This window comes from Girardinichthys multiradiatus, chromosome 6 (genome assembly GCF_021462225.1).
Source record: "Girardinichthys multiradiatus isolate DD_20200921_A chromosome 6, DD_fGirMul_XY1, whole genome shotgun sequence".
In the NCBI taxonomy this organism is placed as follows: Eukaryota; Metazoa; Chordata; class Actinopteri; order Cyprinodontiformes; family Goodeidae; genus Girardinichthys; species Girardinichthys multiradiatus.
In genome coordinates this window covers 36,293,709-36,316,229 of record NC_061799.1, presented here as the reverse complement: position 1 = coordinate 36,316,229, position 22,521 = coordinate 36,293,709, and the positions used below count along the sequence as shown (strand labels likewise).

The 22,521-nt window shown below is 43.3% G+C and overlaps 2 protein-coding genes across 8 annotated transcripts in view; both read right to left on the bottom strand.

The window, feature by feature from the left end:
• Positions 1-13,105, bottom strand: part of zzz3 (zinc finger, ZZ-type containing 3) — a 43,652-nt gene extending 30,547 nt beyond the window's left edge. Inside the window, exons 1-3 of one of the 5 annotated variants that reach the window (XM_047369153.1) lie at positions 12,967-13,105; positions 2,422-3,112; positions 727-2,277 (exon numbers count right to left, since the gene is read on the bottom strand). In XM_047369153.1, the coding sequence (XP_047225109.1) occupies positions 727-2,277; positions 2,422-3,047 (2,177 nt within the window). In that variant the 5' untranslated portion in view covers positions 3,048-3,112; positions 12,967-13,105. Of the gene's footprint in view, positions 1-726; positions 3,113-12,111; positions 12,289-12,401; positions 12,523-12,715; positions 12,895-12,966 lie in introns of those variants that run through there. The other 4 variants (XM_047369148.1, XM_047369150.1, XM_047369152.1 and 1 more) reach the window with 4 other exon arrangements.
• A 496-nt stretch (positions 13,106-13,601) lies between these two features.
• Positions 13,602-22,521, bottom strand: part of usp33 (ubiquitin specific peptidase 33) — a 30,955-nt gene continuing 22,035 nt past the window's right edge. For 2 of the 3 annotated variants that reach the window (XM_047369154.1, XM_047369155.1), the window contains 14 exons: positions 22,255-22,395; positions 21,975-22,090; positions 20,883-21,055; positions 20,710-20,780; positions 20,599-20,632; positions 20,443-20,488; positions 20,174-20,354; positions 19,880-20,006; positions 19,604-19,773; positions 17,356-17,437; positions 17,137-17,245; positions 16,466-16,568; positions 15,810-15,878; positions 13,602-14,373 (listed from right to left, as the gene is read on the bottom strand). In XM_047369154.1, the coding sequence (XP_047225110.1) occupies positions 14,216-14,373; positions 15,810-15,878; positions 16,466-16,568; positions 17,137-17,245; positions 17,356-17,437; positions 19,604-19,773; positions 19,880-20,006; positions 20,174-20,354; positions 20,443-20,488; positions 20,599-20,632; positions 20,710-20,780; positions 20,883-21,055; positions 21,975-22,090; positions 22,255-22,395 (1,580 nt within the window). In that variant the 3' untranslated portion in view covers positions 13,602-14,215. The remainder of the gene's footprint in view (positions 14,374-15,809; positions 15,879-16,465; positions 16,569-17,136; positions 17,246-17,355; positions 17,438-19,603; positions 19,774-19,879; positions 20,007-20,173; positions 20,355-20,442; positions 20,489-20,598; positions 20,633-20,709; positions 20,781-20,882; positions 21,056-21,974; positions 22,091-22,254; positions 22,396-22,521) is intronic. The other variant, XM_047369156.1, reaches the window with a different exon arrangement.

Below are 22,521 nucleotides of genomic sequence, written 5' to 3'. Positions count from 1 at the left end.
TAGGTCCTTCTGTGTTTGCAGCTAGATGTTGCATATCTTCTATACGTCTGTTGTATGGAGTGTGATCTCTTCTGCCATCATCTGCTGGGGTAGCAGCATCAGAACCAGGGATTTAAAAAGCGCAACAAGCTATTAAAGAAGACTGGCCCCGTTCTGGGAACTCCACTAAAACCTGTAGAGCTCATTGTGCAAATAAGGATCCTTGACAAAATGAAGAACATTATGGAAAACCCTGAGCATGCTCTTCATGAGACTGTCATACAACCGCATAATTTCTTCTGTCAGATGCTTCTTCAGATCTGCTGTAAGACAGACCGCTACAGGAGATCCTTCCTGCCCACAGCCTCTACATCTAGCATCTACAACAGCGCTTTGAAGAAACCTGCATAATATGAGCTACAGCAACATTTAATTTCCCTTTGCGATTAATAAAGTATTTTTGAACTGAATTGAATTGAGTAGATCATAATGAACAATATTAAAAAGCTCTGCGGGATTGTTGGGGACACTGCGATGATTGAAACGACAGGAGTGAGGAAAATATAGTCATCGCAACATTTAACAAATATCTCGCTTTCATGTTTTTATGATATCGTGCAGTCCTATTAACTACACAAAACTAAAAGCACATACTATATTATATGTGCATTTACCACGTTTAACATTTCTTCAACATTACTTTTTTTAAAACACATTAGCCAATATCCCTGGAGAGCTCTCACATACTCTTTGTTGTGTTTAAGAGCCAGGTGGTCTGACTCAAAGTAATACACATCTGGCTCCTCCTCTTCTTCCTCCTCTTCTTCAACAGCCTGGCTCTGTGTTAGCTCCTTTCCATTTTCTGTCTCTTTGTCCTCCGTAAAGACACTGTGTTTATCACCTGCTCTGTAACCAGGATTCACAGAACCTGGCTCCTCACTGGAGGGACCAACTGAAACTGAGCAAGAAGGTTCCTCTATCATTGGACAGTCATCCTCCACCTCCCATTCTTCCCTAAATGGACCATTGTCTGTCAAAGGAGAGCTAGGTTTGGAGGGAGATGCTTTCCCACCAGATACAACTCTCCTAGGTGAAGTCCGCAAGGTATATCTGTGTTCGTAGAGCTCTGTGAAAGAAGGGGGCATGCTGGAGATTGAAGAATTACACTCTGGCTCTGTGGGGGATGGGGGTGTTGCGAGTGTGGGCGTAGTTTCTCCTGAGTTGCTGTTGTTGACTGAACTACAATTTATGTTTGCAGTAGAGGACAAGGTGGAGGCAGCAGGTTCCTGCACCGGTGATGGCGGTCGGCCGTTTGTATCGCCTTCACTCACAATCACCTGCTCCTCGTGAGCCAGACACAAAGGGTCATCCAACACGTCAACTTCCACCTCCTCCACATCCTGGTCTTTGGCCACTATCAACTCAGGAACAGGATCTTCTGCAGCACCCATAATTGTTAGTGCAGATGAGGCTGGTGATTCTCCTGAGCCAGAGACCTCCATTTGCCCAGGTACAGAGTTTCTAAAAGGCACAGAGGGGTCAAGGGATGAGGGAGCCTCCATCTGACTGCCATTTAGCAGAGACGGGAAACTGGTGGCAGAGGTGGGGGTTGCACTGGGATGTTCAGTGACTGTGCTAGCTTCCTCTGCATCAGTTTCTCTGAGTCCATTAGAGGCCTTATGGAGATTTTGTGGCAAAACTTGCCCAACACAATCCATACAATGTTCTTCCTTCACCTGTCGCCCAATTACCTCCCCTTCATGCTCACTGAGGACAGATGAGGCAGGTGGTGCGTTAGAAGAGTTGTGGCTGGGTAAGTCTTCACAAATTGTGTCCTTACAAGGCTCTGAGACAGAAACTTGACTTTGGGAATTTAGAAACCCTTGACTCTCTTCCTGTCCCAGAAACTCTCCAGAGGGAGAACACTGCTTGGCCCTTTTGATTTGAGGAGAGGTATCCCGCCACTCTTTCCCTGTGTCACAATTCGCGGACTTATCTTGGCCGAGGCCTTTTTCCAAACAGGAAACACCCCGCTTTCTTGAGATGGTTGAATGATCAGTATCACCTGCAGAAACACTGGAGTCAGTTATGTTTCTCTGCGAAATGTCCAGTTGCTGGCTATCATGCAAGGAGGTTTCCTGTGGTTTTGTGTCTTGTTTAGCAGCATGCATTGACTCTGGCTTAAAGTCTTGATTAAATTCCTCATGAGTGTCCTGCTTAATGTCTTGTTTATTGTCATTCGGCTCCTGCTTCGACTCCTGGATGGCGTCCTGCCTCGACTCCTGGATGGGGTCCTGCCTCGACTCCTGGATGGGGTCCTGCCTCGACTCCTGGATGGGGTCCTGCCTCGACTCCTGGATGGGGTCCTGCCTCGACTCCTGGATGGCGTCCTGCCTCGACTCCTGGATGGCGTCCTGCCTCGACTCCTGGATGGCGTCCTGCCTCGACTCCTGGATGGCGTCCTGCCTCGACTCCTGGATGGCGTCCTGCCTCGACTCATGCTTGGAGTCCTTACAGATATGCTGCTTTGACTCTTTACTAATATCCTGCGTTGACTCTTGCTTAGAGGCCTTACTGGTATCCTGCTTTGACTCTTGCTTGGAGTCCTTACTTGTATCCTGCTTTGACTCTTGCTTGGAGTCCTTAATTGTATCCTGCTTTGATTCTTGCTTGGAGTCCTTACTTGTATCCTGCTTTGACTCTTGCTTGGAGTCCTTACTGGTATCTGGTGTTGACTCTTGCTTGGAGTCCTTACTTGTGTCCTGCTTTGACTCTTGCTTGGAGTCCTTACTTGTGTGCTGCTTTGACTCTTGCTTGGAGTCCTTACTGGTATCCTGCTTAGACTCTTGCTTGGAGTCTTTACTGGTATCCTGCTTCGACTCCTGCTTGCCGTCCTGCTTTGGCTCCTGCTTCTTTTTTGGGGAGCGTGCCCTGGGTTGTGGAGATACTGAGGTCTCCTCTGGCTGGGCAATGCTGCGGTTTCTGAGGGTTCGACCACAAAAGTTCTCATCCAATCCATTGAGCCCCACTGATGACCTTGTGACACGCGAAGAACGGGACGCGGCCATACTACGGCGGGTGCCTACAGTCTCCTCATCCTGGTGCGCTCTCCTCTGCAGCAGAATGTGGGCACCTGAAAGACACAAAACAATACATTATAACTAGGGTGTACTGATAATAAAACACCAAAATCCTTCATGTCTCAGAACAGTCTGACAAAGCGATTTCTACTCTGCCATTGTGCAAGTTTGACTGGTAAAGTGTTTATTTTAAGCCCCAAGTATAAAGGTGTGATTTTTAACCTTCACATCCTATCTCTGTGTTTGAAAGGAAGTAGTTCCTAAGTTGCAATGTAGTACTGACAGTCTGCTAAGAAAAATATCTTAACAAAACTTAGGTACAGATGTCGTGGAGAAGCCTTCAGCACTTTTATTTTGTTTATCCAGCAGAATTCTGTATGCCAGGTAGAACAAGCACATGTTTACAAAGGGATATTTAAGACAAGCCGTGGCAATGCCACGACTGGCTAATCGTTAGCTGCCAATGACGCTGAACCTGGTATTTGCTTCCCAACGGTGGTAAAGGGCAGTTTCAACATTTCTTTTTATGATTCGGGTGAGTATCGTCAATTGTGGGCTGCTTTAACTGCAGTCTGACAGCTCAGGGTTTCTACTTTTGATTCTCTGCACTAAAGCTCAAAAACTCAACACTGTTGTGTTGAAGCATTTTGACGGCATTTTTTCCATTGCATGTGTTGCAGGACGCAAACTTGACATCACTCCCTCAGACAATGTAAAGGTTCCTGAAGGCAGACGTGTTTGTTTAGGATTTGCTGCTGCGCGCTTTCGCAGCGTGATGGAATGGGGGAGATACACTACACTGCACAGGGCCTCTACAGGCTGCAAAGTATGAGGTAAATTGATCCACAACAAAAGACATTGATCGGCATACACCGATTACACATTACTTTTTCAGATAATGATCGGTATATAGACTTCTCAGTACGGATGCACAACATATCGCAATACAATGTGCCCATTTCCCATATTGCAATGGACTGTTTAGACTGAAATTTGTTGGTTATTTCCGACTGTCATGAATACTTTGCGTGCCAATAAGATATTTAAAGAAATGTTAGCTAATTATTTAAATACGATTAATTCAGTCTCTCTATGCCTTTAATATGTTTGGAGACACTTGTTGTTTAATGCATCATAAAAATGTTTGACAAGGGAAAGAGGCAGTAAGGGGTTTAAGCCGTTAAGAAAGTGCAAGCAGAAGTTGCCCAAAAGCAACCTTTTAATCAAATCTTGTTGTGTAGATTGAAATGATGGATATACTTTTTTACCCCAGTGGCTGGGTTGACTAATCGTGATCTGGGGTCTACCTTTGCTATTGCCCTAAAGCAGGAAGACAATTGTTTATTTAATAGGGCTAGATTGGTTTGGATTTGTAAATTGGTTTCCCGTAGTAAATGAAATCATCAGTGGAAAATTGCATTTTGTACTAACTCTGGTCATATTTGATATAAAAATGTGTTTGATTATCTAAATTTTCACCACTGTTGGTTCATTGGGGGCATTAATAATTAATACATTTGAAAATATGATTAAATGCAGTTGCTGTGTGCGGTCAGTTTCTTTATGTAAAGGATGTCCTGAAGAAGCCTATTTCAAAATGAGAATTTTTTTTAGAGCAGTATTTGTGTATGCAGGACTTTGACAGCACGTGACGTCGCCCGGTACGGCGGAGCCGGGGTCCCACCCTGGAGCCAGGCCTGGGGTCGGGACTCGTCGGAGAGCGCCTGGTGGCCGGGTTGCTCCTCGCGGGACCCGGCCGGGCCAAGCCCGAACGAGAGACGCGAGGCCATCCCCCAGTGGGCCCACCACCTGCAGGGGGAACCGTGAGGGACCGGTGCAAAGAGGATTGGGTGGCGGACGAAGGTGGAGACCTCAGCGGCCCGATCCCCAGATGCTTAGGCTGGCTCTAGGGACGTGGAATGTCACCTCGCTGGGGGGGAAGGAGCCTGAGCTTGTGCGGGAGGTCGAGAGATATCGACTAGAAATAGTCGGGCTCGCCTCCACGCACAGCGTGGGCTCTGGAACCCATCTCCTTGAGAGGGGTTGGACTCTCTTCTACTCTGGAGTGGCCCACGGGGAGAGGCGGCGGACTGGTGTGGGTTTGCTTGTTGCCCCCCAGCTCAGCCGTCTCGTGTTGGGGTTTACCCCAGTGGATGAGAGGGTTGTATCCCTGCGCCTTCGGGTTGGGGAGAGGTCTCTGACTATCATTTCAACCTACGGGCCGAGTGGTAGTGCAGAGTACCCTGCCTTCTTGGCGTCCCTGTCGGGGGTGCTGGATAGTGCCCCTCCCGGGGACTCCATTATTCTGCTGGGGGACTTCAACGCCCACGTGGGGAACGACAGTGACACCTGGAGAGGCGTGATCGGGAGGAATGGCCTCCCCGATCTGAATCCGAGTGGTGTTTTGTTATTGGACGTCTGTGCTAGTCACGGATTGTCCATAACGAACACCATGTTCAAACATAAGGACACCCTAGGCAGGAGGTCGATGATCGACTTTGTTGTCGTATCATCAGACCTTCGGCCGCATGTTTTGGACACTCGGGTGAAGAGAGGGGCTGAGCTGTCCCCTGATCATCACCTGGTGGTGAGTTGGATCCGCTGGAGGAGGAGAAAGCCAGACAGACTTGGCAGGCCCAAGCGCATAGTGAGGGTCTGCTGGGAACGCCTGGCGGAGCCCTCGGCCAGGGATGTATTCAACTCCCACCTCCGGGAGAGCTTCGACCAGATCCCGGGGGATGTTGGAGACATAGAGTCCGAGTGGACCATGTTCTCTGCATCTAGTGTCGATGCTGCTGCCCATAGCTGCGGCCGTAAGGTCTGCGGTGCCTGTCGTGGCGGCAATCCCAGAACCCGGTGGTGGACACCGGCAGTAAGGGATGCTGTTAAGCTGAAGAAGGAGTCCTATCGGCTGTGGTTGGCTTGTGGGACTCCTGAGGCGGCTGACGGGTACCGTGAGGCCAAGCGTGCTGCGGCCCGGGCTGTGGCAGAGGCAAAAACTCGGGCCTGGGAAGAGTTCGGTGAGGCCATGGAGAAGGACTACCGGTTGGCCTCGAAGCGATTCTGGCAAACCGACCGGCGCCTCAGGAGGGGGAAGCAGTGCTTTGCCAACACTGTTTATAGTGGGGGCAGGAGACTGCTGACCTCGACCGAGGACATTATCGGGCGGTGGAAGGAGTACTTCGAGGATCTCCTCAATCCTGCCATCACGCATTCCGTGGTGGAAACAGAGGCTGGGGACTCGGGGTTGGACTCTTTCATCACCCAGGCTGAAGTCACCGAGGTGGTTAAAAAGCTCCGCGGTGGCAAGGCTTCGGTGGTGGATGAGATCCGCCCTGAGTACCTCAAGTGTCTGGATGTTGTAGGGCTGTCATGGTTGACACGCCTCTTCAACATTGCGTGGCGGTCGGGGACAGTGCCTCTGGACTGGCGATCCCCCTTTATAAGAAGGGGGACCGGAGGGTGTGTTCCAACTACAGGGGGATCACACTCCTCAGCCTCCCTGGTAAGGCCTACGCCAGGGTATTGGAGAGGAGAGTCCGACCGATAGTCGAACCTCGGCTTCAGGAGGAACAGTGTGGTTTTCGTCCCAGCCGTGGAACACTGGACCAGCTCTATACCCTCTACGGGGTGCTCGAGGGTTCATGGGAGTTTGCCCAACCGGTTCACATGTGTTTTGTGGACCTGGAGAAGGCATTCGACTGTGTCCCTCGTGATGCCCTGTGGGGGGTGCTCCAGGAGTATGGAATCGGGGGCCCTTTATTAGGGGCCATCCGGTCCCTGTACGAGCGGAGCAGGAGTTTGGTCCGCATTGCCGGCACTAAGTCGGACCTGTTCCCAGTGCATGTTGGACTCCGGCAGGGCTGCCCTTTGTCGCCGGTCCTGTTCATAACTTTTATGGACAGGATTTCTAGACGCAGCCAAGGGGCGGAGGGGGTCTGGTTTGGGGACCAGTGGATTTCGTCTCTTCTTTTTGCAGATGACGTGGTCCTGCTGGCCCCCTCTAGCCAAGACCTACAGCATGCGCTGTGGTGGTTCGCAGCCGAGTGTGAAGCGGCTGGGATGAGGATCAGCTCCTCCAAGTCCGAGGCCATGGTACTCGACCAGAAAAGGGTGGCTTGTCCTCTTCAGGTTGGAGGGGAGTTCCTGCCTCAAGTGGAGGAGTTTAAGTATCTCGGGGTCTTGTTCACGAGTGAGGGAAGAATGGAGCGGGAGATCGACAGACGGATCGGTGCGGCTGCCACAGTAATGGGGGCGCTGTGCCGGTCCGTTGTGGTGAAGAGAGAGCTGAGCCGAAAAGCAAAGCTCTCAATTTACTGGTCGGTCTACGTTCCTACCATCACCTATGGCCATGAACTTTGGGTCATGACCGAAAGAACGAGATCACGGATACAAGCGGCTGAAATGAGCTTCCTCCGTAGGGTGGCCGGGCACTCCCTTAGAGATAGGGTGAGGAGCTCGGCCATCCGGGAGGAGCTCGGAGTAGAGCCGCTGCTCCTCCACATCGAGAGGAGCCAGTTGAGGTGGCTCGGGCATCTATACCGGATGCCTCCTGGACGCCTTCCTCGGGAGGTGTTCCAGGCACGTCCCACCGGGAGGAGGCCCAGGGGACGGCCCAGGACACGCTGGAGGGACTATGTCTCTCGGCTGGCCTGGGAACGCCTTGGGCTCCCCCTGGAGGAGCTGGAGGAGGTGTCTGGAGAGAGGGACGTCTGGGCGTCTCTGCTGAGTCTGCTGCCCCCGCGACCCGGTCCTGGATAAGCGGAAGACGACGAACGAACGAACGGACTTTGACAGCGGTGACATGCAGTCCCAGCCATAGAGTTGCCTAAAAAATTACAGCAAAGTTGAAAATATTTTATCGTCACTTTTCTTGTTATCACAATACCACAAAATATCGTGATAAACCTTTAGGTCCATATCACCCATCCCTACTAGTAAGGGTGCAAGTCCTTTTTCCTTACAGCACTGCACATTTAAAAAAGGTGGGAGACCAAGGTCAGATCTTACAATCTTTGTATCTGAATGAAAGTTATGCAGAGCAACTGAATTTTGGCAAAGCTTGACAACTAAATAAAAAGATCCCAAAGGAAATCATGTTTTTTTTCTTCAAAACTATAAATTTCTGTCAAAAGTATGGCTGCAAAATATATTGCAAGTAATTTCTTTATCGCAACATTCTTCAACATCAGCACATTATGCCTGTTTTACAAATACTGTGCAGCCCTAGGTCTCTACAGTAGGCAACTAACCTACCTAGAAGCTTCCTTTCATTGGTCACCTCCTCTATTTCTTTCATGGATATACAAACATTGTCGCAGCAAAGATAAATTCATTCCCACCCACCATGCTGAGATTACTGTTTATCATGTGTAATATAGACGTGGTTTACAAGTACACTAATATATCTGTCAGAAAAGCTACACTGATTCATTCAAACTCAGACGAGATAACGCTTCAGACTTAGGTTGGTAATTACAGAGTAGACCTGAAGGCTGTTGATCTCTGTTGCCAGAGGGGCCAAAACAGCTACTGATCTTTGCATAACCTTTCAGTGCACACAAAAAATAAAAATTCTTAAAGCAAAAGTCATGTACACAGAGCATGACAATGAACTCCCTGACACAATTCAAGTAGAAGCATTTGAGTCTTTAAATAGTCACTACCAGTATTGCTACTATGTTTTGCTGGGAACAATATAATGGAGTGAAAGCCAAGAAATTGCTTTATAATTGGAACAGGAATAAAAGCAACATGTACAGGCTTCTAAGAATAGTTAGTGAATTTCTTTCTTTTGTTTTTTATGGGATAGAGCCGGAGCCAAGATTCTCATCAATTCAGATGGCCAAATATCAAACTAAGTACACGAAAGGTCAAAGGGAGATTGAGGAAAAACGCACATACACAATGACTGTAAAAGACACAACGTGGTAGCTTTTATATATTAAAATAATTAAAATATCAGAACTTACATTTGGGAGGCTTCTAAATACTCATCTAAACTGAATATACAATACAGACACAAATAGAAAGGATGTGTCTTGCATTATTATGCATGATGTAATCTGTAATCAAGCTAACTTTGTGCATGCAAATGCAAAAATATTTAGAACAATGTTTTAAGATATAAAAAAAAAATCTTATGTTACAACTGTTTTTCCTGAAGATTCACACTCAGAGACACAAGGAATGTTGCCACTGAAATATGCTCTAGATCACGGTCCATCTATTAAATCTAACAAAAGCAGACAAGAAAAAACATTACTCAGTAAAGGTCATATTGAAGTGACTTTTACTGAGAGATGATCTCACTGGGCGTCCTTCTGCAGATGTTACAGGCATTCTTTCAGTCCACAGAGAAATAGCTCATATTTGATAAACTGGCATTTAAGCTGTGCTGCTCATTTACATTACATCCCAATCCATCAATCTGCAGACCAAGCTTTGTCAAAACTAATATATTTAAAACCTCTATCCGTCCATACAAAGGCAGCCCCACCCCCTACAGTATGCCAGCACAGCAGTAACAAATCTAGATGCTCCTCTGGCAACAAATGCATTTGATATAACTCCTACAAGTAGCTTATACAATAGTGACCTGGAAGCACTATTACCATATTCACATATTACTTATACTCCACTAAAGAGTCCAGCTGACAAAGCTAATGTGATTCATCCATGCATAAAGGCAGCCAGACAGAAGGTTCACCCTCGGAAGACTCGGCACCACGAAACCATTTAACTCACTTCATTTGACAAGCAATGGAAAAAACGGAGAAAACTAATCACTTCATCAAAATCACTAGTTAAATTCAGTACCTATATGGAGCATTTGCTCTCACTTCTTTGTCTTGATAATGAACTTGTTGACTTAAATTGCTACTTAGTACATTTGTTTAATGCTGTAAACAGATGCCAGTGGGAAATGTGGTGCAAGTCTGACTAGAGCAAGTTAGCCTTACGTTGTAAATCTGCCTGAGCTGAGCACTGGTGCAATCTAATGTCAAGCATGTCTTACAGAGGTGTAATGAGCGGAAAGTCGTAAAATCAGGAGTGCAAGTGGCCTGCATTTTTTACAGTCCACAGTGTTGCTGTGGACCTCGAGGACTGAGAAACAATCTTAAAACTTAAAACAACGATCTTAGCTGCACAAGGCATTGAAACTATGCAGAATCATGTACACAATAGTAACAATTACATACACAGATTAGTCTTAACATTACGAACACTGGCTGATTGAAATGATTTGCACTAATCTTTTCATCATGGTATCTGTTAGTTGGTGGCATAAATTCACAGCAGGAAATTTTTGTATCCGGAAAGTTGTCTCGTAAGAAGAAAAAACAGGCAAGCATGATGAATCGAGCAAGATTGACATGGGTCACCTCTTGTTTGGCTAGAAGACCGGACTCGGAGCATCTCCAAAACTCCAGCTCTTATGGGGTAATTCTGGTCTGCAGTGGTCAATAACTATCAAAAATAATCCAAGACGGGAACAGTGGTAAACCTGTGACTAGGCTCCTTAATGCATATGGAGAAGACATTTAACCTCACTTTAATAAAACATTTGAAAATATATATAGCGCGCCACAGTTTGTTGCATAGCTGTAAACCAGTCAGGGTGTACATGCGGACCTCTGATGACACTGCAACAATATGCACTATGGGAACAAGACAAGTATGATGCTTTGGGCAATGTTCTGCTGGGAAACAGTAGTATTCCCTGATGATTGCAGTATCTTTCAGCAGGATAATTCAATTCAAAGACTTCACTAATCCAAAAGGGAAATTATAGGATTAAATAACTTGACCTAAGTTTGCACCCCGCCACGAAACCAAAATGGTTTAAGGAGCAAAACAAGAAATATTAGGTGTTTACTTGGCCTCCAAATTCCCTAGATCTCAATTTAAATCTAGCATTTGTGGGATGTTCTGCACAAGGTAGGCTGATCCAATGAGGCTTTACCTCACAATTCACAGGACTTAAAGGCTATTTTGGTAACATTTTAATGTCAGATACCAGTGCACAACGTCAGGGGTCTAATCTTCACAAGCTGTGGTCATTTTGACATCAAAAGGGAGAGCAACACACTTTTAGGCAGGTGGTCATAATATCATGCCCGACTGGTGTATAAAAACACTTTAGACAAGTTTTCAAACCCTTTAACAGAATAAGTCCAATAGGACAATAATTAGAAAACAGAAAATATGGCCGATTTTTTTCCACTCGTTATTTTTTTATAAGTTTTGCTTTTAATAACATTAAATTTACAATTCCAATTTGCAAGACTATAAATTTAATGAAGATCAATATTAAAACAAACGTATGATCCTTTAAAACTCTGAATTGCTGATCCAATAATGTGTAAAAAGAGCTCAACATTTGTTTTATAAGTAAATTATAGTGATTTTTTCCAAGCTAGACTAGGTGGCCTTAAAATGACTGTGTGCTCTTCCTGGTGATGTCAGAGCTTTAAATCCACTTAGGTCATAATTTATTATATTAGGGGATTTCAGAATAAACGCAATACTTGAATGTAAAAACAATTATAGTAACAGCACTGTAAATGGTCCACTTCACCACAAATTAGGTTAGTTTAAACTACATTATATGAGCTATAACAACATTTAATTTCCCTTTGGGATTAATAAAGTATTTTTGAATTGAATTGAATTAAACTAGATTTTACAGTGTCAAAGCAAGATTAAACTGTTACCTAGCTAGGACACATGTGCGGTTGTAATAAACATACTTCCTGTTCCTCTATAAAGCGCTTGTTTGGCTGTCAGTTGTGGTAACACGTGTTGATCTGATTGCATTACCAGTATGACAGATTTGGTTTAAAGAATGCCATATTTTTGGTAAATAAACGTCTCAAGCCAGCATAATAATACACAGCTTTATAAGCAGTGAGTGATGGAGAGCCCCCTGAGTTTTGTTGACTGAAATGTGTTTAGCTAGTGCTCGTCTCTGTTGCTGACCTGAACTTCCAACACTTCCAAAAGGCCTGCTGGCAACGAGAAATCCGCGAAATAGAGCTTCTATACGTACCTATGTGAATCGCTCAAATCCCAACATCCCAGCTAATCAGATGCCGATAAAAGTTGCGAGACTTTAGGATGCTGTTAAAACCCGAAAAACTAGACGGCGTTACCGCCAACACGTGTGGTCCGTTAACAGAAGTCTGCAGCAGGTGAAGTCCAAAGATTAAACATCCAAACTGACATTAACGCCAAACCAGAGAACTGGTCCCCTCAAACGTTAGCGCCGTCCAACTTCCAAGGAAAGCACACTTAATCTAGCATGTCGCTTAGCGGTCTAAATGTAGTAAACTTACTTACCGTTAGCTCTCGTTGCGAGTTAAATGAAACATTTTACGTCCCAGAAGCCAACGTATAAAGTATTGCACCAGACAAATAAGGAATAAAGTTACACCCTTCCCACGTCAGCCAGCGGACAAATAGATAAGAATCTGTTTTTCTGTTATGATCGACTAGTTAGCCAAGTTGGCTAACGTTAGCTTAGCTTTATCTCCCGATAGTTTGAGTAAAGGCTCGCTTTTAGCTGGCGTTAACCTAGTAACATTGATAGTAACTAGTTCAGACATTTATTAACGCAACACGCACGCATTTAGACAAACATAAATATAACTAACCATGTGTTTTTATATAATTCAGCTGCAGCGTTCAGGTTCAAGTAGCATGGTTAGCAGCTAAGGCTAGCACCTGCTAGCTGATTGTTCCCCGCACAACTTTGCCGATGTATTTAACGTGCAACCACAAATTAAGGCCACACGCAGTTCTAGTGTGCGACTGAATTCAAGTTTTGACATTTTCCTTCTCAATACAAGCGTCCTACTGGAGGTCCGCTCCTTAACGGCTTTTGAAGCTGAAGAATTACCCATACCTCACTTCCTTAAATTTGCTTCGGTCGCAGCCATGTTTTCAGTCCAGCCAACTAGTCTGGGGTGTGTGAGCCGACTCAGCCGCTCTCGTTGAAAAAGCAACACTATCCTGAAGATTTTCTGCCCCTGCAAACTGATTCCAGCTATCATCTTGCTAAATTGAGGACTGTTTATAGACACATTTATGACACATATCACACTTTCCTCTCATTTTCTATCCTCAAAGCGTGACATCAAATATGCACAGCGTTTAGCATGTTTGCATCAAGTTTTAATAGTGTCAGCCAGCAAAATAAAACATCAGGATAGATCTTAGTCAAATGCATAAACTTGGAATACAGCATTTGGGTGACCCATCAGCCAGCACTTAAAGCTACACCATACCCATACGCAAAAATGCCTTAAATGAATTAGATTGCTGATTATTTTTAATTTCATACTACAAAATGCCTCGTATAGCTGTACAATTCTGCGAAGGTAAACCTGGACTGCGTGCACGTTTTATGAGTAGCTTTGCATCTACATGCAGGTTCATGTGACTTAAGTTAATCTGTGCTCGAGTGTTCAGCATGCATTTATTACAGTCTGCCTGCCAGATAATTTCTACAAAAAAACAAAACAATTGATTGACATCAAATTGAATCACTCCTTTTAGTGATAATCAAGTGCTGAATTCTGACCAACAGTACTAATACATTCAAATACAAACTAGACATCCGCATAGTGCATGCCAAATTTGTATGTGTACAGAACAGTGCAAAACACAAAATTCATTCCTGAGACTACTCAGCAATTAGTCCCTTCATAACCTTTTGTTATTGTCACATTTTCTTCTTTCCTTGCCATCCTTTTACAAGAGGAATATTGTGTGATATATTTACAGTAAAGTGTAATGTGATTCATCGATATTAGCAACACATGGACATACATACATGTGCTCATTTGGTCAAGACAGACAAAAAAGAAATATGGCATTCAGAGGAATTGTTAGCTGCACATACATTAAATTTCAATGCTTGTTTCTGAAAAACAAAAAAACAAAATCCCATCATGTGAAATATGCAGTGCTAATAGAAATTTATGAGCGCTTTATACATATTTTTTTACAACATGACAAGCCTTTTAAGACATGTAAAATCCCTCTGTCGAAAGGTTGTCATATAGCAGTAAAGATGAGGTCCTTTGATTGGATGCATCAGAAAGAAAAGTGCAAAATAACTAGCTTCTTTTTATTATTATATCCATGCTTTATTAAACTGAGCGCGTCTCCACCTCGATCTTCTCTTCCGACTGTGAGGATTCTGCTTCTTGGTGGCTGACGCTTGGTCTGACCGTCACCAGAGGACCGCCGCCGTAGATGGAGTGGAGGAAGTTCCACGTCTCTTCAGAGATCTGTCCGGAATCGGCACCTGCAAGGAGAGTGTGAGAGAAGAATGGGCATTACTAATGAAGGTACACATTTGAATATAGTTTAAGCTAGAAGTGTACAAAAATGTATAACATGACATACCTTTTTTTCTCTCACTGTCTGACATTAAATCAGACTAAACTGGAGATTGTTTTTAAAGAATATTTCATACTTACTTTAAATTCAAATATTTACATATAGTTCCTTAGTATTTGGTGGAATTACCTTATAAAAAAACCTTTGGGGGTATCGTTCCACAAGCTTTTTACAATAGTTGGCCCATTCTTCCTGACAGAGCTGCTGTAAACGAGTATGGCTGCCTTGCTCACAGGCGCCTTTTCAGCTCTGCCCACAAATTTTCTATGGGACTAAGATAAGGGCTTTCTGATGGCTATTCCAAAACATTGACTTTGTTGTCCTTATGCCACTTTGTAACTAATATGGCAGCATACCTGGGTCATTGTCCATTTAGAAGACCAATTTTTGCCTTAAGTTTAACTTCCTGGCTGATGTTGCTTTAATTTTTCTACATGATGTTCTTTCCTTCATGATGCCATCTATTTTGTGGAGTTCACCAGAACCTCTGGCGGCAAAAAAAATAAAATAAAAAACACACAAAATAATGCTGCCACCCCCATACTTTAAAGTGGAGGTGGTGTCTTCAAGCTTGCAAACTTGCCCCTTTTCCCCCTTTTTTTACCCCTTTGTAATCTAATTTTTTTTTTCTTTAGCTTTTGGTGTAATGGCTTCTTCCTCTTTGAGTGGTCTTTTAGCCGTCAGTATAGGACTTGTTTCACTGTGGACAATGATATTATCTTGGCAGCCTTAGCCAGAATCTTCACAATGTCTTTTACTTTTGTTCTGAAATTGACACTCACATTTTGCACAAGAACACAGTCATCTTTGGGACACAGAACTAATTTCCTTTCCTGAACGATATGATGGCTGGACATTCCGATGCTGTTTATAATTGTACTGATTTATTTGAACAGATGAATGCGATAGCTTCAGGCATCTGGGGATTGTACCCAAAAGTGAAGCAGACTCCACAATTCTCTTCTTGAAATCTTGACTAATTTCTTATGATTTTCGGTGATGTCACACAAGGAAACAGTGTGTTTGAGGTGTTGCCTTAAAATACATCCACGGGTGTGTCTCCGATTTAACTCAAATGTTGTGAATTAACCTATCAGGAGCTTACAATGCCATGACATCACCATCATCTGGGCTATCACAAATTGTTTAGAGGCAAAGTAATCTTAGCATGTTTAAACTTCTGACTTTGAAGAATCTAGCAAATAGAAATCATTTTGGTAATCCTAACTCACCTCCAACAAAAAACGGGTTTAGTCTAATTTTGTTTCAGACTGCGAGACAAAAAAAAAGGTTATATCTTTTATACAGTGTATGTAAATATTTGGCTTCAACTGTACATACCTTGTTTGAGGATAAAATGCCCGTTCTTGTTTAGTGATATCTTGCAATTATCAATTGGTCCTGGGGGATCTTACAGAGCGAAAAAAATAGAAATTAATGTTTAATATCTACACCAGTAATTTGCACACATAAGACATGTTCTAATTGCAGTTGACACAAAGAGCAATCATGTTAAAATGCTAAATGTTTTGTCATCCTATGAAAAGCAAAGCCGGCTCCCTGTTTGTTACTGAGAGAACACGAATATCAGAGGAGCAGAAGTCAGAGCACAAAGACTTTTGCAAACGTTCCAGATGCAAGTCGTTATAAATAGATATGACAATACAAAGCGAGGGAAGCCAAGAAAATCAAATGTATTCTGACACTTCATTTTGCTGCAGCATGAGAGAACCCTGACTCAGGGGACTGAGGAAGTTCTTTAATGAAACATCAAGAGAAGAAAAATGGAGGGTTTTCTTTCCTAAAATTAATTAGATGCACAAACAAGAAATTATATCTTGATATTTATCCACATCTAGACCAGTTATTTACGTTTGAAATAAATATTTCCCACATTTACTCATTATCACATTTTATACAGGCTTCAAGTGACCTTTTAGGTAAACGTTTAAATTGGACAGGGGGAGGAGGAAAGGGAAGACTTTTAGACCATTTACCATTGTCTTTTCCTTTGACAAAGCCCTCCCACTCACGAAACCACTGCATGCTGATGCAGTATATGACCACCGGAGACTCCTCCTCCTGGAACGCCTTGTTCAGCTACAGGGAGGGAGCAACGAGAGGGGGGGGGGGCAAAGAGGAAGTGGGGGAGGAGTGAGTGATGGAGACAACAGGACGTAAGATGGGTGGGGTAGAACATATTTGAGGATGAAAGGATTTAGAGGAGACGAGATAAAAAACCTAATTAGTTATCTGGTAGTTCTTCCAATTAGAGGACAGTCCTAATACCAAACAGCACCGATTTCATGTTTCCCAAAAATAACCAACTCCCTGTTATTTCTATCTGCTTGTTTTCCCTCTAATTCACACACATAATACATTTATCTCTCGTTGGAGTAGCGCCTGTGTGAGTAAGCACACCAAGCAGGCACTGAAAGCTGCATCTGTCTCCATCCATTAATGATAAGGCTTTTATCAGGCTCACTCTTCTCATCTCTTCAACTGGTTACAAAAAGACTGGAGAATAGGCCTATATACCCTCATTTGTCCTGGCTGCTCGGAGGCACACAATGCATTATAATTCACACCCGTTTTCCCACAGAACATCTTTTCTCTGCTTAGCCAGGTGCCATCAGCGCCTTTCAAGCAAACAGAGGGAAGTGCTCACCCTGACAAACATGTCCAGCTCCGATTTGTGCCGTTTTTCCAGCTTTTCTATCTCAATCTGGCACGTGTGGCAACCGTACAGGTGGTTGACAGCAGGTCCCCCTCCGTACCTGCAGACAACGGTGCAGGCAAACGCACGGATTAAATAAACACTCCACAAGGCAAAACGCACTGCCAGTGCGCTGTATGAAAACGCGTGCAGTCAGCCGACAGCATGCACCTGCTGTAGAGGTGGTCCCACACGTTCTGTGGCAGCATCACCACCAGGTCATCGATGCAGGATGCTTTGTTGGGTGGTACACCTGAGGATTCAACCAAACATCAGACATTACATTGTGGTGAGTGATATGAAAATCCAACATTAGGTTCATCCGAAATCAAAATACACTGTTTGCACAGTTATTAGGAAATATTGAGGATTGATTCTAGTACTGAACAACTACAATGCTCCCACTCAATCCAAACTGTTAAAACCTCAGACCGGAATATTAAAGAAGGTAAAAGTGAGGTTTTGGCTTGAAAGGTGGACTGAAGTTCTTGAACATGCACAACCCATAAGTTTGGTAGGGTGTAGGTCAGGTAAGGAAGGGGCCATTTCAACATGCAACAATTACCTTAGAATTACACGTAAAGCATTCGTGTTGAGCTAGTCTTTAATTAATCTAACCAAATTATTTTTCTCTTCAGTATTGCTAAAACCTATTTTATTTATTTATAGCTCATAGTAGCTGTCGGCCTGTTAAAAACCTGACATAAAATGTCTTTAAAGGTTCTGAATAAGACTTCCCAAAGAATGACAAAACGTAATGATGTTGTTGTCTTTTCAATTGTTAATTTAACCTTCTTTACTACAATCCCAATTTAAAGATGCAGTAGGTAACTCATAAAAATTAATTTTTTACATATTTGTTAAAACTGTCATTATATCTTAACAATAGAATATCAGGCAAATAATCTGTGAAAAATAAAAAAATCAAGCTCCTCTGGCTCCTCCCAGTGGTCCTACTACAACCAATCAAAGCCAATCAGAGCCAGAAGGAACATCTTAGCAATGTCAATCACAGTCGTGTACGTGTTGCTCACACACCTCCCCCGACAGCGCGTACAGTCGTTCAAGCTAAAGATTGCCAGTGTGCTGCAGCGGTGCTAACGGGGGAGAAACAACCTAACATTACAGGAAAAAGCCAATTTCTCGAGTGGCATCTGCTCAGAAAGCAAAGACAAGTAAACAGCGAAGACCAATGACAAAAAGCAAGGTGTGCGTTCACGGCTGGCTCCGCTGTGGGGGAGGAGCCGTAGGGGAGGGCTGTAGTAAAGCAGTCAGCAAGGGGGAGGGACCTGAAAGGTGTGCTTGTTCAAATTTTCAGTCCACGTTTTTTTAGAACTCCCTATTGCAGCTTTAAACTGCTGGAGCAACTCACAAATTCCCACAAAAGCCAAAAAGGAACCCAAACTTTTTGCGATATTACAAAGTTTAGGTTTCATTTCATCTTTCTCGAGCAAGACTTCTCTGATCCTACCCTTCCCTGTAACATTGAACCTTTTTAGCAAAAGTTCAACCTTCATTATGAAATATGAATATTTTTATGTCTTTCTTAAATATAACGACTGTAACTTTAGATCTGAAAATGACTTTGCACACCAAAAAATCTCCAGAAGTTGCCCTCTTTATTGCTTTATGGCAAAGAGTTAACCCTCGTACAACATAGGAAATAAACGGCTGACCCTAGAACTGAGGGGATGCTGCAAAACGTGCAGAAAAGCTTTACTACAGCAGATATAACCGTTAAGACAATGAACAGTGTGATCAGGAGGCGGTTAAAAGCTGCACAGGGCTCAAATTACAATCATCTTTGTAAGTCATTAGATTTCAGGGCAGTGTTGTGTGAATCCTCATTTTTTAATCTAAGATGATTGAAATTCAAGTGAACATTTTAAAATAAGAGTTGTTTTTTTTTTAAATAATATAAACCCAACCAACCGTATGAGGCTATAAATATAGAAATACATTTCCTGTGTACACATGCTGCCACAGCATGTCTGGAAATACATTTCTAAAGGTGAGAAACTGTAATCCTCTGTCGAAAATAAAGGAACTGGTTGTTTTGCCATCAAGCAATCATAGATTTGCGGCACTGATATTATGTCTGTACAAGTCAGGTATGACACGCTTATTACCAGGGGGACGCAAAGATCAAGGAAACCTGCAGAATTTCTGATTTTGCACAAGAAAACATATTCTGTGTTGGCACTTATGCATACATTGTTTCATGCTTCCTGCAAAACCAAACAGCTGCTAAATAGGCTCAATTAATGATCTTCTGTGATCTGTTCAGGAAAAAATATTAAAAAATGATAGGCAAAAACAGGCGATTTTAAAGTTGGCAATGAAGTTAAGGAGATGCATTGTTCTGTTTGTCAAAATATGACCTGTGGAGTGGTTTTCAGTGAGACAATGACTTGCACACCTCCATGCACACAAAGGAAGTCATCATTGGAAATGGGGCCCGGCTCAGCAAAGGTCTTGAATTTGTTAAGCCATTGCCGGGAGACGTAGAACTGCAGAAGACTGGGCTCCATCATGTTCAATAATCCTGACACCCTCCTACGTTCCTTCACCGCGTCCTCATTGCTCTTTCTGTGACAGAGACACGGACATATTCATCAGATGTGAGAAAGTCAGAGCAGCTCTGATAATTTGAAAAATAATTACACAGATAAAAGGTTCAACTCTGATGTCTTACTTATAAAACAGCACATAAGCTTCTGCATTCTGGACGCAGGACTCTGACACCTCGGTCACACTTTGATCATCAAATTCATACCACAGATTGTTCACGTCGTTCCTGCAGTAGGCTATGTAGTGGCCACCTAATACGAGACAGGGAGGTATGTGTGTGAGAGTGGCGTTCACAGATCATAGCAAGTCGGTGTGAATGTTTTATGTCCATGCTTTTGAATCAGAGGCGTTGATGTGTGCCAACACATGGCAGCTGCCCCAGCCTCTCGTAGAAAGACAAGCTACTGTGCCCACTCACTGCTGGCAGTGCCATGGTGACAGATGACTGACAGCAGGTCATAGCTGGTGGTCTGGGCGGAGCTGTCTTTGGCCAGGAAAGGCTGCAGGTCCAAGCCTTCGAGTGGGAATGATACGTGGGTGCCTATCTTGGTGGAGTACATCAGTTCATGTCTGAAACGCTTCAGGTGAATACACAGGATCTGGCGCAGAGGGAGTTCGGTTTTATTACTTTAGAAAAACATTACTGAAAATGTGGGGAAGGATGGTGATTAAAGGAATTATTTGTACCTCTGGCAAATTCTGCATTTTACAAAACTTGACTCCGTTGCGTAACCTGGGAAGGAAAACAAGATTAGCAGTGATTATTATAGGTTCAGTTTAATCTTGTAGCAAAATAGTTTAAGCTTTAGTTAAGGAAGAGCAAATGCATTCATATTTACTTACTTTTTGCATTTTTCACAGCTATACATGTTGTCTCCTAAAAACCAAACAATCGGTTATTAAAACAGGAATTGTTTGTGTATAAAGAGCCAGTTGTTCCTCTAATATACATACCCTTTAGTTCATCCCTAGCGAAGAAAGCAGCAAGGCAGTCTTGTAGTGTAACCACCGGACCCCAGAACCAGCTGGAAAACAAACAAAAACCTTCATTCGGCACAAACTTACAGAGCACAACAAATGTATTATGAGGAGTACCAGTAAAGCCAGTGCACTTGTTCCACACAAACCTTTTGATGTACTCCATGACAAATGCTATCCACCCCTGAGGTGCATAAGCTTCCCCACAGGAGCCGGCTTTCACCAGGGAGGTCTGGTGGGACGCCGAGTGGAGCTTGGCCAGGTCCTCTTTCCCAGGAATGGGCAACGAGATATCCTGGAAGTTCTCCAGGGTCACAGATACCTGGAACCACGGAGCGCACGGTAAAGATTCAGCTACGGTTACATTTTAGGATTTCCTCTCATAAGTCTGGCAAATGCATTTACACTGTAGCAGTAAACACTGCAAAAACATTGCACAGTTTTATAAGAAAGTGTGCATTAAACATTATTATTATTATAACATTTAATCTCGACGTCATTTTATGTTGCCGTGGTATTGTCTGAGCCCAGAGAGGATACAGAGAAATCTTACGGTCCAGCAGCCTATTAGGTTGCGTTATGTTTTATTAATAACTAACATAGAGATTTAATATCAATTTATGCTTTAGAACGAACAAAAACATCAAACGTTTACCACACAAAATGGTTTTATTACAATAAGGTTAACTGATTCCTTTCAATAAGTATAGAAAATAAAGAAAAATAAAAACAAACATAATGACCTAAAATCAATTATTAAAAAATATGCTATAGTTATGCTTTATAACTAGAGCTGCACAATATATATAGAATCACACTATTGATGTTTACAATATAACAATCGCAATGGATTGCTTGTATGCAACATTTTGTAGGATTTTATATTTCAAGTACCGTGTATTCAAACTCTGCATTCCAATAGTATATTTGTTATAACTGGCCCTGATGTCCCACCAGATGTCTATGTTTAGTGGCTGAGATGCTACAGCTCACAGAAAATAGTGGGACATTGTAATGAAGAGATGAAAGAAAAAAGCCAACCGCCATCGTTATCGCTCTAATTATGTGTAGTCGGCTCCTTCAAGCCTGATTACATGTTTTCCTGATATCATGCAGCTCCTGTATTATTAGTGGCATTCTGTCGCAGAAATGGTAAACATAAATTATATGAAAACAAATTAAATTCTTTATGTATGGTTTTATCTAAAAACATTGCTAGTTAAAAGAATATGGACACTGACCCGATCACAGGTGAGGCACTGAACTGAACTGACAATGGTCCCATCGAAGACGTCGGAAATGACACTGCGGTATTTCTTTTGAAGCTTGTTCTTTGGAGGGGAGAACGTGGTGACCGCTGTGAGAAGCAGGGAGGCAGAAATGTGAGAACACTGATTTACAGCCAGGTTTGCCAAGGATATTCTTGCCATACAATCCCACTCATATTTCATTTTTTAAACTCTCAATGTGACTGCCTCTAATCATGACTGAACTGAGCTCCAGGAAACAGAGGCTTGGTACCTTTCTTGTGTGCAGGGTTCAAGCTCAGCCATCCAGAGGTAACTTTGGGAGGGCTGTTGGATATTTTGGGAAGATGTCCTTCCATAGCGACAGAACTTTGTGGTCTTGTGATGTTGGACATTTGGATATCCGGAAAGTAATCTAAAGGAGGGGAAATAGTGGGTAAGATCATACATTTACAGGGCCATGCAAAAGTATTGAAACTTAGTAACATTTTGTCATGTTACAACCACAAACATGAAAGTTATTGGAATTTTATGGGATAGA